Below are 15,089 nucleotides of genomic sequence, written 5' to 3'. Positions count from 1 at the left end.
TAAAGAAATATGAAAGGGAGATACATGAAAGGAAGATCAAAAAGTATCGCAGAGATACAATTGATTATAAACTTGAAGAAGTTTATACTTGGGCAGAAGTATATTGCCAAAGAAAATGGCAACAGAAGACACAAACAAGCTCATCACAAGAAAGCGTAGTCTCAGATTCTGATGTAGCCCAAAACAGACCACCACTGCATGAAGCAGCAAGTACATCTGCAAAAGGGAGCAGCACACAAGGTACAAAAGGAGGAAAGGCGACTTTTTTATCCACAAGCCCGGCAGCGAACAATGCAACAAACATAGAAAAACCCGTCGGGGCAAATCAACAGAATCCGAAAAAGCAAAGAGATCATTGAGGAGCACAGTCAAGATGACTTAACCGCATGCGTGCGGGCGGAATTCCGCTCGTACGCGGAGATTTTCAAAAGCGCATGTTACGTGACGAGCTGGGCTCGTCATCAGCGTTGCAGGAGGCTACCTCATGACGAGCCCAGCTCGTCATCAGCGTGGAAGGGGTTAATTATCAACATATCAAGTCAAGAACTTACACATGACCAAATTAAAGTTCTCAACAAAGGAATATCATTTTGTCCTACATACAGCAGCAATATTGCTGAAACTGAAATTGCCATTTTCAAATTTCTACGTACATTAAGACTCAAATACTTTTTCAGCATCTTACCCATCTCAGAAGAAAACAGTATGAGCTTAGAGTATGTTGAATTCAAAAGAAAGAGTACTTTCTGCGCACCTTCCTCCCACAAAACCATCGATATTTTTGAACGCTTGGTTAAAACAAATTGCAATAAAATCAATTTTGGAAAACCGAAGAAATCCAATTTCACAAAGGAATGGAATATCCTTAAGAATTTGGCAAGGAACTCTAATATCACCTTTCAAAAGGCAGATAAGGGCGGCGCCCTAGTTGTAATGGACTTTGATTTCTATCACAACAGTGTGTTGCAACACGTACAAGATCAAGGAATATATATGAAACTGGAAAAAGACCCCACTGAAGATTTTCAAAAGATTCTGAGAGAAATTCTAAAAAGAGCCTTAGACATGGGATGGATCAGCCAAAAGACATATACATTTTTGGATAACCAATATCCTAGACGTCCACAAGTTTACATGCTCCCAAAGGTACTTAAATGTTTAACATCACCGCCGTTTAGACCCATAGTGTCAGCATGTGGGTCTATTTCTGAATCATTGGGTTAATATGTAGATCATTTTTTACAGCCGATGGTACAGGATTGGAAGACCTACATTAAAGATACTACATCTTTTTTTAACCATTTGGAAACTCTTCCAAAAAAAGACATGATGAACTGGTTACTATTCACAATAGATGTAACTTCATTATATACTTCAATCCCTCATAACGCGGGTATAGAAGCTATAGAGTGGTTTTTGCTGAACAACTAGTGTGCTGGAGCCAATAAAGTTTTCTTGTTAGAATTGACGCATTTTGCTCTGTACCATAGTTATTTTGAGTGGGAAAACACTTTTTACGCTCAATGCAATTGAACTTCTATGGGCTTTGCTGGAGCCCCCACATTTGCGACGATGTTTATGTCAAAATTCGAGCAAGAGCATATTTTTCAAGAATCAACCTGGACCGAACATCTAGTATCATTTAAACGATATATAGATGATATTTTCTTAATTTGGAACGGAGAAGAAACTCAGCTCATTGAAAACATCCAGAAGTTGAATGATTGGTACCCTCACATCAAATTCACACACACCATCAACAAAAATTGTATTCATTTCCTGGATGTGCTAGTACAAATCAAGGATTACACCATCAAAACCAACGTGTACACAAAACCTACAGATCGAAATAGTGGTTTACATTTTAACAGCTTTCATCAACTAGCTTTGAAAAGACAATTACCTTTTTCACAATTTTTACGTTTGAAACGCATCACTAACACAGAGGAGGAAGCCAATCAAACCATTGATCAGTTTGCTGAAAAGTTCATAAAAAGAGGATATCCTGAAACTTTAATTAACGAATCAAAACAAAAAGTACAAATGATGGAAAGATCAACTCTTTTAATACAACAAGAAAAAGTGGAGAAGCATTTCAACATATGTGTGTTTTGAAATATTCGACTGAAGCAAACAAGTTAAAAAACATCATCAAAAAACACTGGCATCTGATTGAAAACAAAACTGATCTAGAATGCATCAACAAAAATAAAGTTATTTTTGCTTTTCAAAGATCCCGCAATCTAAAGGAGTTGTTATCTAAGAAAACCACTGAAAATACTACCACGAAATTCAAAGGGATGCAAATTTGTGGTAATTGCACGCATTGCAACAATGTCATCAGAGGGCAACAACTAACTCACCCCTCAAAAGGTTTTACAATTGAGTTGAAACACACTAGCACTCGTGACTCGAAGAATGTGGTGTATGCCATTAAGTGCCCGTGTGGCAAGATATATGTAGGTATCACCGAAAGGAAGATAAAGGTTCGAATCACAGAACATAAAAGTTATATAAGACTGAAGAATGTCAAATCAACGGTGGCTATGCATTGGCATGTAGTTGGACACAACGTTTCACAATTAAGATACACTGTACTAGAAGCAGTGAGAAAAGATCTGGGTACAGACCCACATAAACAATTACTAAAGGCTGAATTCCTTTGGATCAGAAAGTTGAATACTTTACAGCCGTTTGGGTTGAATGACCGTATTGAATTATCTTGTTTTTTATAATGTCACACAGAACGTTTTTTCAGATCATACTGTTATTTAGGATTTTGACTTGATAACTTACTGCAGAGGTGTCCCTAATTCATAATACCATTACTATCTAGCATTGTTCTATTTTCACTTTAACACATGATTTAACTACTGATTCAATCTACCTATCGATTTCAATTATAATCATGTCAATTTGAGAATTTTCTATCAACTTCAACAAAACGGGTTACATCTCGATAGTGCAGGTTACTTTAAATCACTAAGCACATGACTATTTCACGAGGCTCCAGATCACTACACATGATCGCGCCAGGACGCTATTCACACAGCGCAAGAAAGTAGTGCGTTTGTTACCGCTTGCACAGAACGACGTGCAGCGTGTGCGAGAGAGTTTAATTTCGTGAAACTCAAGTAAGTCTTGTAATTTCTAGCGTAAACCTGATTTGTTTTAGAGCATGACTTGTCAGCGGGGTAAAATTAGATCCTGTGAGTAATGGGTATAGTTATGTATATAATTTTTTCACATATAATTTTCTTAGAGATACCATGAAAGACCATTCTGGTGTATTGATCTGTTCTTTGATTTAACTCGATGAACGATGCTGAAACAATACATGTACGTGGATTTGATCTGAAAAGGGAGATTATTGCTTGAAATAGACAGGATGTGTTTAAAATTTAATGTAGATTTTGCTGTTTGGGACTAATTCGTTTTTCGTTTTCATTTTTGTAGACCCCTGAGGAAGGGTCCTATAAGTGACCCGAAATGCATTGGGTATAATTCATTAAACTGATTTAATCTATTGAAAGAACAAAGAAATCATGAAATAAATGATATAAATAAAGGAAATTGATAAAATCATCAGCTTGTGCTGAGTGTCGATAACACAGGGGCTGCACAAATCCAAGCCCAAAACATCTTGAGGTATACCGTAAGATGGATGACGGAAAACCTGTTAAAGATCAACCCGGATAAGACCGAGGTATTGGTAATTCCATCTACCACCTCACCGTGGAGTGATCTGTACTGGCCTGCAGAGCTTGGACTAGCCCCAAAGCCAAGTGTGAACGTAAAGAGCTTGGGGATCAAACTAGACTGTGATTTGTCAATGTGCAGCCAAATATCCTCCATTGTTGGAAGCTGCACGAATATCATCAGACAATTGAGAAAGTTAGCCCCCTTTCTCTCTCAATCTATGATGCGCTCAATTGTAGCAGCAACCGTCATCTCACGGATTGACTACGGGAATGCCCTTTATCTTGGCCTCCCAAAAATGCTGACTGACAGAGTCCAGGTCGTGATGAACGACGCCGCATGATTGATCTTTGGATTACCCAGAAGAACGAAGGCTTCCCCTCTACTACAAAATCTTCATTGGCTCCCGGTTAAAGAGAGGGTTGAATTTAAGAGTCTATGTATAGCTCACAAAGCGATTTATGGCCATGCTCCTGCCTACATTAAAGACCGCCTGGAAGTATATAACCCAACGAGAACACTTAGATCATCGGATTCCCAGTTACTGGTTTGCCCCCGCTACAAATTAGTAACCAAGGGAGGGAGAGCCTTCTCCGTTTTGGCCCCCCAGCTATGGAATAAGCTGCCTGAGGGGCTACGCAGGAAGGTGAATCTTTTGCGATTCAGGAAATCATTGAAAACACTGCTGTTTGGTAAAGTCCTGAGCGCAATGTAAACTGGTAGCTGTGTCTCTCTGAGGTGTTGAGCCAAGTTATTGTAATAACATCGATTTTCAAGCGCTTAGAGACCTGCAGGTGATTGGGCGAGTTACAAATCCAAATTAACAATAACAATAACAAAAAGACAACTAAGTTTTTATTTTTCAAAGACATGGATAAGGAACCAACAGTTCCCTGAAAATAGTGCGCACTTTCATCAGGACGGGAATTTTCCCAACCAGATCTGTTACTATATTTTCAAGGCACTCTGACCAAGTGTAACGAATGGAGCAGCACTAAAACGATTGTTTGATTATTGACTGAAAGTATAGTGTGCACAGAGCACCTTCAATATAATTGCATTGTTTGCGTCAGATTCTCCCAACGCCTGGCCTGTGTTATTGCATTGTTTGCATCAGATTCTCCCAATGCCTGGCCTGTGTTATTGCATTGTTTACATTAGATTCTCCTAGTGCCCGGCCTGTGTTATTGCATTGTTTGCGTCAGATTCTCCCAACGCCTGGCCTGTGTTATTGCATTGTTTGCATCAGATTCTCCTCAAGCCTGGCCTGTGTTATTGCATTGTTTGCATCACATTCACCTAGTGCCTGACCCGTGTTAATGCATTGTTTGCATCAGATTCTTCTCGTGCCTGGCCTGTGTTATTGCATTGTTTGTGTGAGATTCTCCTAATGCCTGGCCTGTGTTATTGCATTGTTTGTGTGAGAGTCTCCTAGTGCCTGGCCTGTGTTATTGCATTGTTTGCGTCAGATTCTCCCAACACCTGGCCTGTGTTATTGCATTGTTTACATCAAATTCTCCTCGTGCCCAGCCTGTGTTATTGCATTGTTTGCGTCAGATTCTCCTCGTGTCTGGTCTGTGTGATTGCATTGTTTGCATCAGATCCTCCTAGTGCCTGGCCTTTGTTATTGCATTGTTTGCGTCAGATTCTCCTAGTGCCTGGCCTGTGTTATTGCACTGTTTACATCAGATTTTCCTTGTGCCTGGCCTGTATTACTGCATTGTTTACATCGGATTTTCCTTGTGCCTGGACTGTGTTATTGCATTGTTTGCATCAGATTCACCTAGTGCCTGACCTGTGTTATTACATTGTGTGCTTCAGATTCTCCCAACGCCTGGCCTGCGTTATAGCATTGTTTACATCAGATTCTCCTTGCGCCTGGCTCAGTGGTTAGGAGAAGCGTGGCTCAGTGGTTAAAGGCGGCAGACCCGGAAGCTGAGATCGACCATGGACCAGGGTTCGATTCCCCGCCTCGGCGGGTCTCGGGCTCAAAATTCCACCGACTCGACAATTCTCGCTCTGGTGCCTACTCAACTCATGGGGTCACACTCTGCGACTCTGGGAATAGCTCGCTTAATCTCCACTACGGCCCCTCGCGGCGGGATGCCTGGCTTTCACCTTGTGGACACCCTGCCGGGGTTTCTCACAGGGGAATACCAGAACGGGTTCCCTAAGCAAGTGCCGGGACGCTTACGGGCAGCTGTGCGCTTTACAAGTCCAGCACATTTACATTTACATTTACATGTGTTATTGCATTGTTTGCATCAGATTCACCTAGTGCCTGACCTGTGTTATCGCATTGTTTACATCAGATTTTCCCAACGCCTGGCCTATGTTATTGCATTGTTTACATCAGATTTTCCTTGTTCCTGGCCTTTGTTATTGCATTGTTTGCATCACATTTTTCTAGTACCTGGTCTGTTATTGCATTATGTGCGTTGCTTTTGGTATGTTATTATTCTAATAGTTGCAGCTTTTCTAAAAAACATGCACCTTTTATCCCAATCAAGTGCATCTGACTGCAAGGACACTGCACTCTTCCTGCAGTAGCAATCTACTTCCTATTTATGTAGCAATAGTCAGCCCAGCATGCCTGCCAGAGATGTCGTAGGGTCAGAAACAGTACATAGGTAAATGGGTATGATGCAAAAGTGTTGAGTAAGATTTTAATCGAAGAAGCTGCTGTGATAGACGGCAAAACATCCATGTCGAAACATCAGCAGTAGGACAATGGTTCATGGAATGATAATGGTAGAGTTATTTACACTTCTGTGCGGCGCTTGTCACTTAATGTTCTTTTCTCCCACTCTCATGAGATGGTTTTACAAGGCAACTCTTAGCTCACTGAGTGTGGAGCTTCCACGAATCCCAGAGACAGGCCGTTCCAAAGACGGTAACAGAGAAGGTTGAAAGATCTGAGTCTTGATCCTGGCAGATGGACGGGTGATCCCTGAGGGGGTGTAGTTGGTCTGTGTGTTGCCACGTCTGTCCAGGGGGGTGTAAGAAAATGACAGCAATTTGTGGAGGGCCCTCTTTTGGGTGAGAACCACCCAGCTTCATGCACTACGGACTACAGGGTTTGTGTCTGCGCAGGATGAGTTACATTCTGATAGCAAAATGGAGGACCTTGTCCAAAGAGGATCGATGTTACCGAGGATTAACATCTTCAGTTACGACAGATAAAGTCCATTTACCTCGAGGTGCTTGAAAAGCTTTCTACGCTCTGCTGGTGCAGGCTGGCTGTTTATTCTCTAGTTGGCATTTGCCAGGGGATGTTCAGGTACAGTGGTTGAATCAAACCTTGGAGCAGCACTTGTAGCGTTGACTCTTGGAGTCTTGTAGTGTGTGCTGGATGCGGTAGAACTGTCTCAATGCTCTACGGAGCCCAGAAAATCCAGACTCTCCTTAATCTCAGAGCTCGACCTCTGTGGCTTGACCAGTTGAACTGCAATAAAGAAGATGACCTGGACCAGTTCCACCTCTCCCGACCTTTGAACTCATCATTGAGGAAAGAAGCCCTTGGCTGGAAGGAAGATCTGCACAAGGCACATCTGACAGAAGTCCTGCCTGGAATGAAGATCTGCACAGGGCACAGCTGACAGAAGTACTGCCTGGAAGGAAGAGCTGCACAGGGTGTAGCTGACAGAGGTCCCTGCCTGGAAGGAAGATCTGCACAAGGCACAGCTGACTGACGTCCTGTCTAGAAGCAAGATCTGCACAGGGCACAGCTGACAGAAGTCCTGTCTAGAAAGAAAGATCTGCACAAGGCATAGTTGACAGAAGCCCCCGCCTGGAAGGAAGATCTGCACAAGGTGCAGCTGACAGAAGTCCAACCTGGAAGGAAGATCTGCACAGGGCACAGCTGACAGAAGCCCCTGCCTGGAAGGAAGATCTGCACAGGGCACAGCTGACAGAAGCCCCTGCCTGGAAGGAAGATCTGCACAGGGCACAGCTGACAGAAGCCTCTGCCTGGAAGAAAGATCTGCACAAGGCACAGCTGACAGAAGCCCCTGCCTGGAAGGAAGATCTGCACAGGGCACAGCTGACAGAAGTCCAACCTGGAAGAAAGATCTTCACAAGGCGCAGCTGACAGAAGTCCAGCCTGGAAGGAAGATCTGCACAAGGCACAGCTGACAGAAGTCCAGCCTGGAAGAAAGATCTTCACAAGGCGCAGCTGACAGAAGTCCAGCCTGGAAGGAAGATCTGCACAGGGCACAGCTGACAGAAGTCCAGCCTGGAAGAAAGATCTGCACAAGGCGCAGCTGACAGAAGTCCAGTCTGGAAGGAAGATCCGCTCAAGACGCAGCTGACAGAAGACCCAGCCTGGGAGAAAGATCTGCACAGGGCACAGATGAGAGAAGACCTGTCTAGAAAGGCAGATCCGCACAGGGCACAGCTGACGGAAGGTCTGCCTGGTGGTGACCTCAAAGCAGTGAGAGAACCACAAACCACAAGATCCTTGAAGCCCAGCTAGCCACACTGGACGCAATGTACACCAAAGGCCTGATTTAGATTTCAGCGGATTGTTTATTCCATCACAAATGTGACAGGTATCCTGCCCGACCCATTAAAAATGCATTACATCCTGTGGCAATTATAATAAGGCAGACAGGATATCTGTCACGTTTTGATAATGCCTTGGTGTAGTTTGCAGAGTTTACCCCGCAGAACTCCATGAAGTGTCAGGGAAACTCCGCCGCACTCTGCAGCCTTCCGCAAGTGGCAGAGTTTGTCAAGTTGCGCTGCTCTCACTGATTTTTAGTGCCAGGAGTTTAACCCCCACTGTAAAATCAGCACGAACAGCACTACGCGTCGTGTCAGAGGGCGATGCTGCTTTCTGCCACTCTAATTGATATTCTAATCGAATGGCAGCTTCATCAACGAGAATGGCAGATTTTAACACTCTGAGTGGTCGCGACCTACCGCAATGAGAAATCTCGCCAGGAGTAGGTCTAGCGTGTTATATTTTACCACAAGCGCTCGCCACCTTACCGGTGGCGAACCGCTTGAGAAAAGAATTCCGTTCTGCATGGAGTTTTTTGCGAGTTCTGCCGGCAGAGCGTAATTCTTCACCCAACCCTAGTTTTGAGGCAATAATCTGTTTGACAAACTCCTAACTAGGCCCTTTGTCTGCAATAAGTGTTGTAGAAGAAGTGAGATCCATGGCCTTGTGAGTATGAGACAGTTATATGACTTCTGATGAACCCCACTGAGTGAGTGTGCAGCCAGAGGGCAGTAGGGTGGCCGAAGGACATAAAATTAGGTAAACTTGAATATGAGAAATATGGAAAGGTAGAAATGCCGCATCACCTGTGGATAACTGACACCTCCTGCCACTCTTCAAAATGCCCATCCGGTCACAAATGGCATCCTGGGCCCCAAAAGGACAACATCATGCCAGATGCCATGTAATGTTGGAAAAGGGGGGAAAAGAGTAATAGGCACACATCTGCTCCGGGGATATATCAGGTAAATTAGTGCTTGTGATGGATTCTCTATAAGTAGTAAATGACTGATATCGTTGAATATTAAATTATATGACTCAACGTTTGTTTGCCTTATCTGCGCTTATAATGTAAAGGACGGGCCTTACAGTGAACACCTCGCTCTGTTTTACACAAAAACCCCAGAAGGAGCTGCATCTTAGAGAACTTTATCTAACATAGGAAGAACTAAAGACTTGCTTTTTAAAGTTGTCCTTCAGGGCCAGAAACGGGTGCTGTAAGCTACACTAGTTTCAGGGAGATGGACAGATGTTATGGCGATAGGAAACACCCCTCAACTCACAATAATGTTCCAATCTTCCAGGTTAGAAGAAACTAGAAATGCTTGAACCAAGGGAGTTGTTGAAAGTGTCAAAGGTGACTTTTTAACAGCGAGGTAAAGACAGGAGTTGGTATTTGAGATGATCTTAAGTAAATCGGAAAGAATGAGAAAAAGTGTGTAAGTGGAGTTACTTTTGTTGTATACTTCGTAAAGAGTTACGGGAAATTTTACAGCCCAGCCTGATCCATCTCTTTTACTGAACTCTATTGTTGTTTAAATGAAATCTTGACCATGTGCGTCTATCTTAAGCTATACCTCAAGCACTTGGGTGCTACGTGAGCGCCCTTACTTTGCTCAGTTACTCTGTAAACATTGGTAAATCACCTCTTTTCCAGACATTAATAAGATGTCACCTGATTAACAGAACATTTAGTTAAATATCTGTGTATGATGAAATATTCCTTGCTAAGTTTCAAAAGCAATAAAGAAGAAGGGGGAGACTTACTAAGATTTTGCACTGTGTTTGCATCACAAAAGAGGCACAAAATGGCGCAAAATCTTTTTTCCTAATTTCCTTTCCAGCGCTAAACTTGTTTAGCACTGGAAATAATGTTAAAGTAATGTGACACTGCGCATAGCATTGTTTCGCATTACTTTGTGCCATGGGGGCCTGCCAAGGGTGGTGCATGGGTGTTCTCGTGCAACCACAAAACTAGGTGCAAGGAAGGAGAAATGCTTTCATTTCTTCTTCCTTTTCTGACTTTGCATGTGTGCTGCACTCTGCAACACGTATGAAAAATGGTAAAAGCTTTCCCTCGTGTCGAGGCATAGTAATTTGTACAGGAAGGGTGTCCTTCCTGTACAAAACCCATGCTGTACTCACAGACCCACATACCCTAGTGCTCTGGTGCTAAGGTGTGTGCATGGCGCAGGCGCTCTGTAATCAGTGCCGGCGCAAGGGAAAGTAAAGGAGAGAGCCATATCTCTGAAAATATGGTGCTCACCTGTTCCCTTACTGTTACGCCACGTAGCGTATCCTCACGGGGGAGGGCTGCGTTGCATTGTGTGGAGTGTCTTTTACAACCAGTTAAGCATTCTGAATTCTCATTCCATTATGTTTCCATTTAGTAATTTTAAATATCTTTACATCCAACAGAAAACAAGCCTTGAATGTGTGAAATGACCATCAATAATGAAGCGAAGGCTGTAACTCTTCAATAATAGCAGAAATAATGAGCTCCAATATTCAGGAAAACATCAGCGCAGTCGGCGACAGAGGAACCTGCACACAAACTGACAGATCCCGGATGAAGCATCGAGGGCAGTTCAGTGATTGTAAGAGTCTGAGCTGTGCACCTCCACGCCACAAGACGAAGAAATGACCTTGCTAAAATTAAGGCAACAACAATAACAAACCGCCTCCTGTTTAAACAAGTGTCCAACATCAGCTTTGATCATGGGATCGGTATGATGTGATTACCGCAGTGCTCTGTTTTCTAAGATGATTATAAGCCATCATTCCGTGCTCTAGGGGAATTGTAAACTCTTTCTGGCCAAACCACAGTAACCAGAGAAGAGCACAACAGAGCGGAGCCAGACAACTGACGGGTAATGGAAAGAGGAGCTCTTCTATCTACAATACAACAGACTGTCTCGATTTGCACCGCCCAGAAGGAAGATACATCTTTACCCGCAATCGTGCATAGCCATAATCCAATCTAAAGGCACAATCGCCTACAAAGAAACATTCTACGTATTAGGAGTGTGGCAAATATTTGGTGGCTATTGTATTTTATTGTTAAAACAGAAATCAAACATGCAAAATACTGTGCACATATAAAGTGTGTGAGAAAAACACAAGTGCTTTATCATCCATGTCGGCCCATCAGGAAATGCAGTCAAGGGATGTAGACAAATATATACCCGACCCACAAACACTAACCAAGAAAGAAGAATCATACACATGCAGCAAGAGCTTTCGTTTGACATCACTACGCAAGCTTCATCAGCACACATACACAAGACAAAAACCATTCAAGTGCAGTGAAAGTGTCAAGAGCTTTGGTCAGTTATCAACCCTACGGATACATCAGCGAACACACACGGGGGAAAAGCCATATCATTGCAGTGAATGTGCAAAGAGCTTTAGTCACTTATCAAACCTCCAAATTCATCAGCGAACACACACGGGGGAAAACCCTATCATTGTAGTGAATGTGACAGTAGTTTTCATGGCTCTTCAGCATTAAGGAATCATCAGCGAACTCACACAGGAGAAAAAACCTTGAAATGCAGTGAATGTGGGAAGAGCTTTAGTCGATTATCAGTGCTACAAAGTCATCAGCGAACACACACAGGGGAAAAACCCTATCATTGTAGTGAATGTGACCGTAGTTTTCACGGCTCTTCAGCATTAAGGTATCATCAGCGAACACACACAGGAGAAAAACCATTCAAATGCAGTAAATGTGGGAAGAGCTTTAGTACCTCATCAAACCTCCAAACACATCAGCGAACACACACAGGGGAAAAACAATTCAAGTGCAATGAATGTGTGAAGAGCTTTAGTCGATTATCAGTGCTACAAAGTCATCAGCGAACACACACAGGGGAAAAACCCTATCATTGTAGTGAATGTGACCGTAGTTTTCACGGCTCTTCAGCATTAAGGCATCATCAGCGAACACACACAGGAGAAAAACCATTCAAATGCAGTAAATGTGGGAAGAGCTTTAGTACCTCATCAAACCTCCAAACACATCAGTGAACACACACAGGGGAAAAACAATTCAAGTGCAGTGAATGTGTGAAGAGCTTTAGTCGATTATCAGTGCTACAAAGTCATCAGCGAACACACACAGGGGAAAAACCCTATCATTGTAGTGAATGTGACCGTAGTTTTCACGGCTCTTCAGCATTAAGGTATCATCAGCGAACTCACACAGGAGAAAAACCATTCAAGTGCAATGAATGCGCAAAGTACTTTAGTCGGTTATCAGACCTAAAATGTCATCAGCGAACACACACAGGGGAAAAACCATTCAAGTGCAATGAATGTGCAAAGTGCTTTAGTCAGTTATCACACCTTCAAAGTCATCAGCGAACACACACAGCGGAAAAACCATTCAACTGCAGTGAATGTGGGAAGAGCTTTAGTCACTTATCAAACCTCCAAACACATCAGCGAACACACACAGGGGAAAAACCCTATAATTGTAGTGAATGTAACAGTAGTTTTCGCGGCTCTTCAGCATTAAGGATTCATCAGCGAACTCACACAGGAGAAAAACCATTCAAGTGCAGTAAATGTGTGAAGAGCTTTAGTCAATTATCAGTGCTACAAAGTCATCAGCGAACACACACAGGAGAAAAACCATTCAAGTGCAGTGAATGTGACAGTAGTTTTCGCAGCTCTTCAGCATTAAGGTATCATCAGCGAACTCACACAGGAGAAAAACCATTCAAGTGCAATGAATGTGCAAAGTGCTTTAGTCGGTTATCAGACCTAAAATGTCATCAGCGAACACACACAGGGGAAAAACCATTCAAGTGCAATGAATGTGCAAAGTGCTTTAGTCAATTATCAGCCCTACAAAGACATCAGCGAACACACACAGGGGAAAAACCATTCAACTGCAGTGAATGTGGGAAGAGCTTTAGTCACTTATCAAGCCTCCAAACACATCAGCGAACACACATAGGGGAAAAACCCTATCATTGTAGTGAATGTGACAGTAGTTTTCGCAGCTCTTCAGCATTAAGGATTCATCAGCGAACTCACACAGGAGAAAAACCTTTCAAGTGCAATGAATGTCTAAAGAGCTTTAGTCAATTATCAGTGCTACAAAGTCATCAGCGAACACACACAGGGGAAAAACCATTCAACTGCATTGAATGAGGGAAGAGCTTTAGTCACTTATCAAACCTCCAAACACATCAGCGAACACAGAGACTCCGGAAAGAACTTAAGAACATCAAAAATAATACTGACCCATCTGAGGACATAGACAAGAGCAGAACAGTGCAGTTATTATGAGAGGAATGAATTACGGAAAAAGATTCAATTCAAATTATGTGGGACATTGAGATGCCAGGTGATAGAAGACCGGACTAGCAGTAAAGAAGGAAAACAGATAATAGTATTTGCAGAGTTATAAAAGTGTTTGTTTCCAGTGATTGTTCCCTTCCGTACACATAGCAAAGCAGCATGATGTACCAGGATACACAGTGGGAGGCACGCACAATGTGGACTAAAAGAAAAGAAAAATTGTTGATTTTTATTTGGTGAAGAAGAGATACAAAGAAAAACATTCAATCGCACCTGACCACAGCATCTGTGAAAGCAACACTGAACAATACCGGGACTAACAACGATATTTTCAGCTAACTTGTCGGATTAGTGATAAAACCTATAAACCAAACACACCCAGAGTGGACATGTTGTCAGGGATCTGGAGATGAGAAACTTCATTGGTAAAATGTAGATATTACTATTAACAAATGCCACTGCAGTATGTGTAATGAACTAAAGAAAAGCACAGGTGTTCAAGAAATAACCTGTTTTGAGATATAAAAAAGCATATACCTTGTTTTTAAGTAATGTTTGCTGCATCTTTTACACTCTGTTATCGGTTGATGGATCAGCTCGTGCCTCGGCCTTATAACTAAGTGTGACCCGTGGCTCCTCTCCGACATGGCTCACCCTATTCATTTTGTGACTTGCCAAACTCTACTTTTTACCAGAATTGAGCCATTGTAAGCAGTACACTCTGTTTGAAGAATGTGGTGAAATAGCGAAATCCCACATCAAAAGTATATATGTGACTGGACAATCAGTTGCACTCCCAGCAACTAGTCTTCCACACTTGATTGTCCCTTGTCCTCAAATCTTCTAAAGGATTTGTCGTATGAATGCCAGAAGTGGCAGTGACATTCATGAAGCTAACGCTAACAGGAGTGTGTGGGAGACAGAGAGGGAGAGATCCAGAAAGCGAGAGAGACAAAGAAAGGGGGAGAAAAAGAGAGAAATGGAAGGAGGGGAACTGCACGTTATTTGTACTCACCTAAAAATAGAAGAAGCAGCCAAATACATGTCAATGTGTGACATCACCAGAGAAATGGACGGAACACCTGTGAATTTATATGTTTATTTTTAATACCTATAGACCCATGTCATGCCAATAAACAGCGCACAAGTAAGGAAAATAGTGAAGGAGCCCATTATCATATGCAAATCACAGTGACGTCACATGTAGTGACATCACAAGAAGTGATATCAGGCCCTTATAATAATTTTCACGTGAAAGGTCGACGGCCTGTTTTAAAAACAAGAAACATAAAATAATGTAAAAATTATTTTTTGGTTTTAGTTTTTATACATCATGTATTTTTCCCACCATTTGTTTGTAACTAAACTCGGAAATGACTGAGTGTAAATATTTTTAAACAGAAATGTGAAACTTGGAAATTACATTTTTAAACAGTTTTCAGAGTATAAATAAAATGTGCTTCTAATTTGCGTTTGTTTCCTGATGTTATTCTTTATCCAGCCCCTAAGCCCCAATGTGTTTCACATTTACAGTGTATTAAGCAAAAGAAGGGCTAATTTTGTCAAGTTCTCTGTT

The 15,089-nt window shown here is 42.3% G+C and overlaps 1 protein-coding gene across 1 annotated transcript in view; it reads left to right on the top strand.

The window, feature by feature from the left end:
* Positions 1-14,473, top strand: part of LOC144806274 (uncharacterized) — a 192,652-nt gene extending 178,179 nt beyond the window's left edge. The window contains 2 exon segments of the mRNA XM_078672667.1: positions 11,274-11,658; positions 11,661-14,473. Coding sequence (XP_078528793.1) covers positions 11,274-11,658; positions 11,661-13,501 — 2,226 coding nt within the window. The 3' untranslated portion in view covers positions 13,502-14,473.
* Positions 14,474-15,089: the final 616 nt, after the last annotated feature.

Source organism: Lissotriton helveticus, assembly GCF_964261635.1.
Source record: "Lissotriton helveticus chromosome 1_1 unlocalized genomic scaffold, aLisHel1.1 SUPER_1_unloc_6, whole genome shotgun sequence".
NCBI classification, from domain to species: Eukaryota; Metazoa; Chordata; class Amphibia; order Caudata; family Salamandridae; genus Lissotriton; species Lissotriton helveticus.
This window is presented reverse-complemented; position numbering and strand designations above follow the sequence as displayed.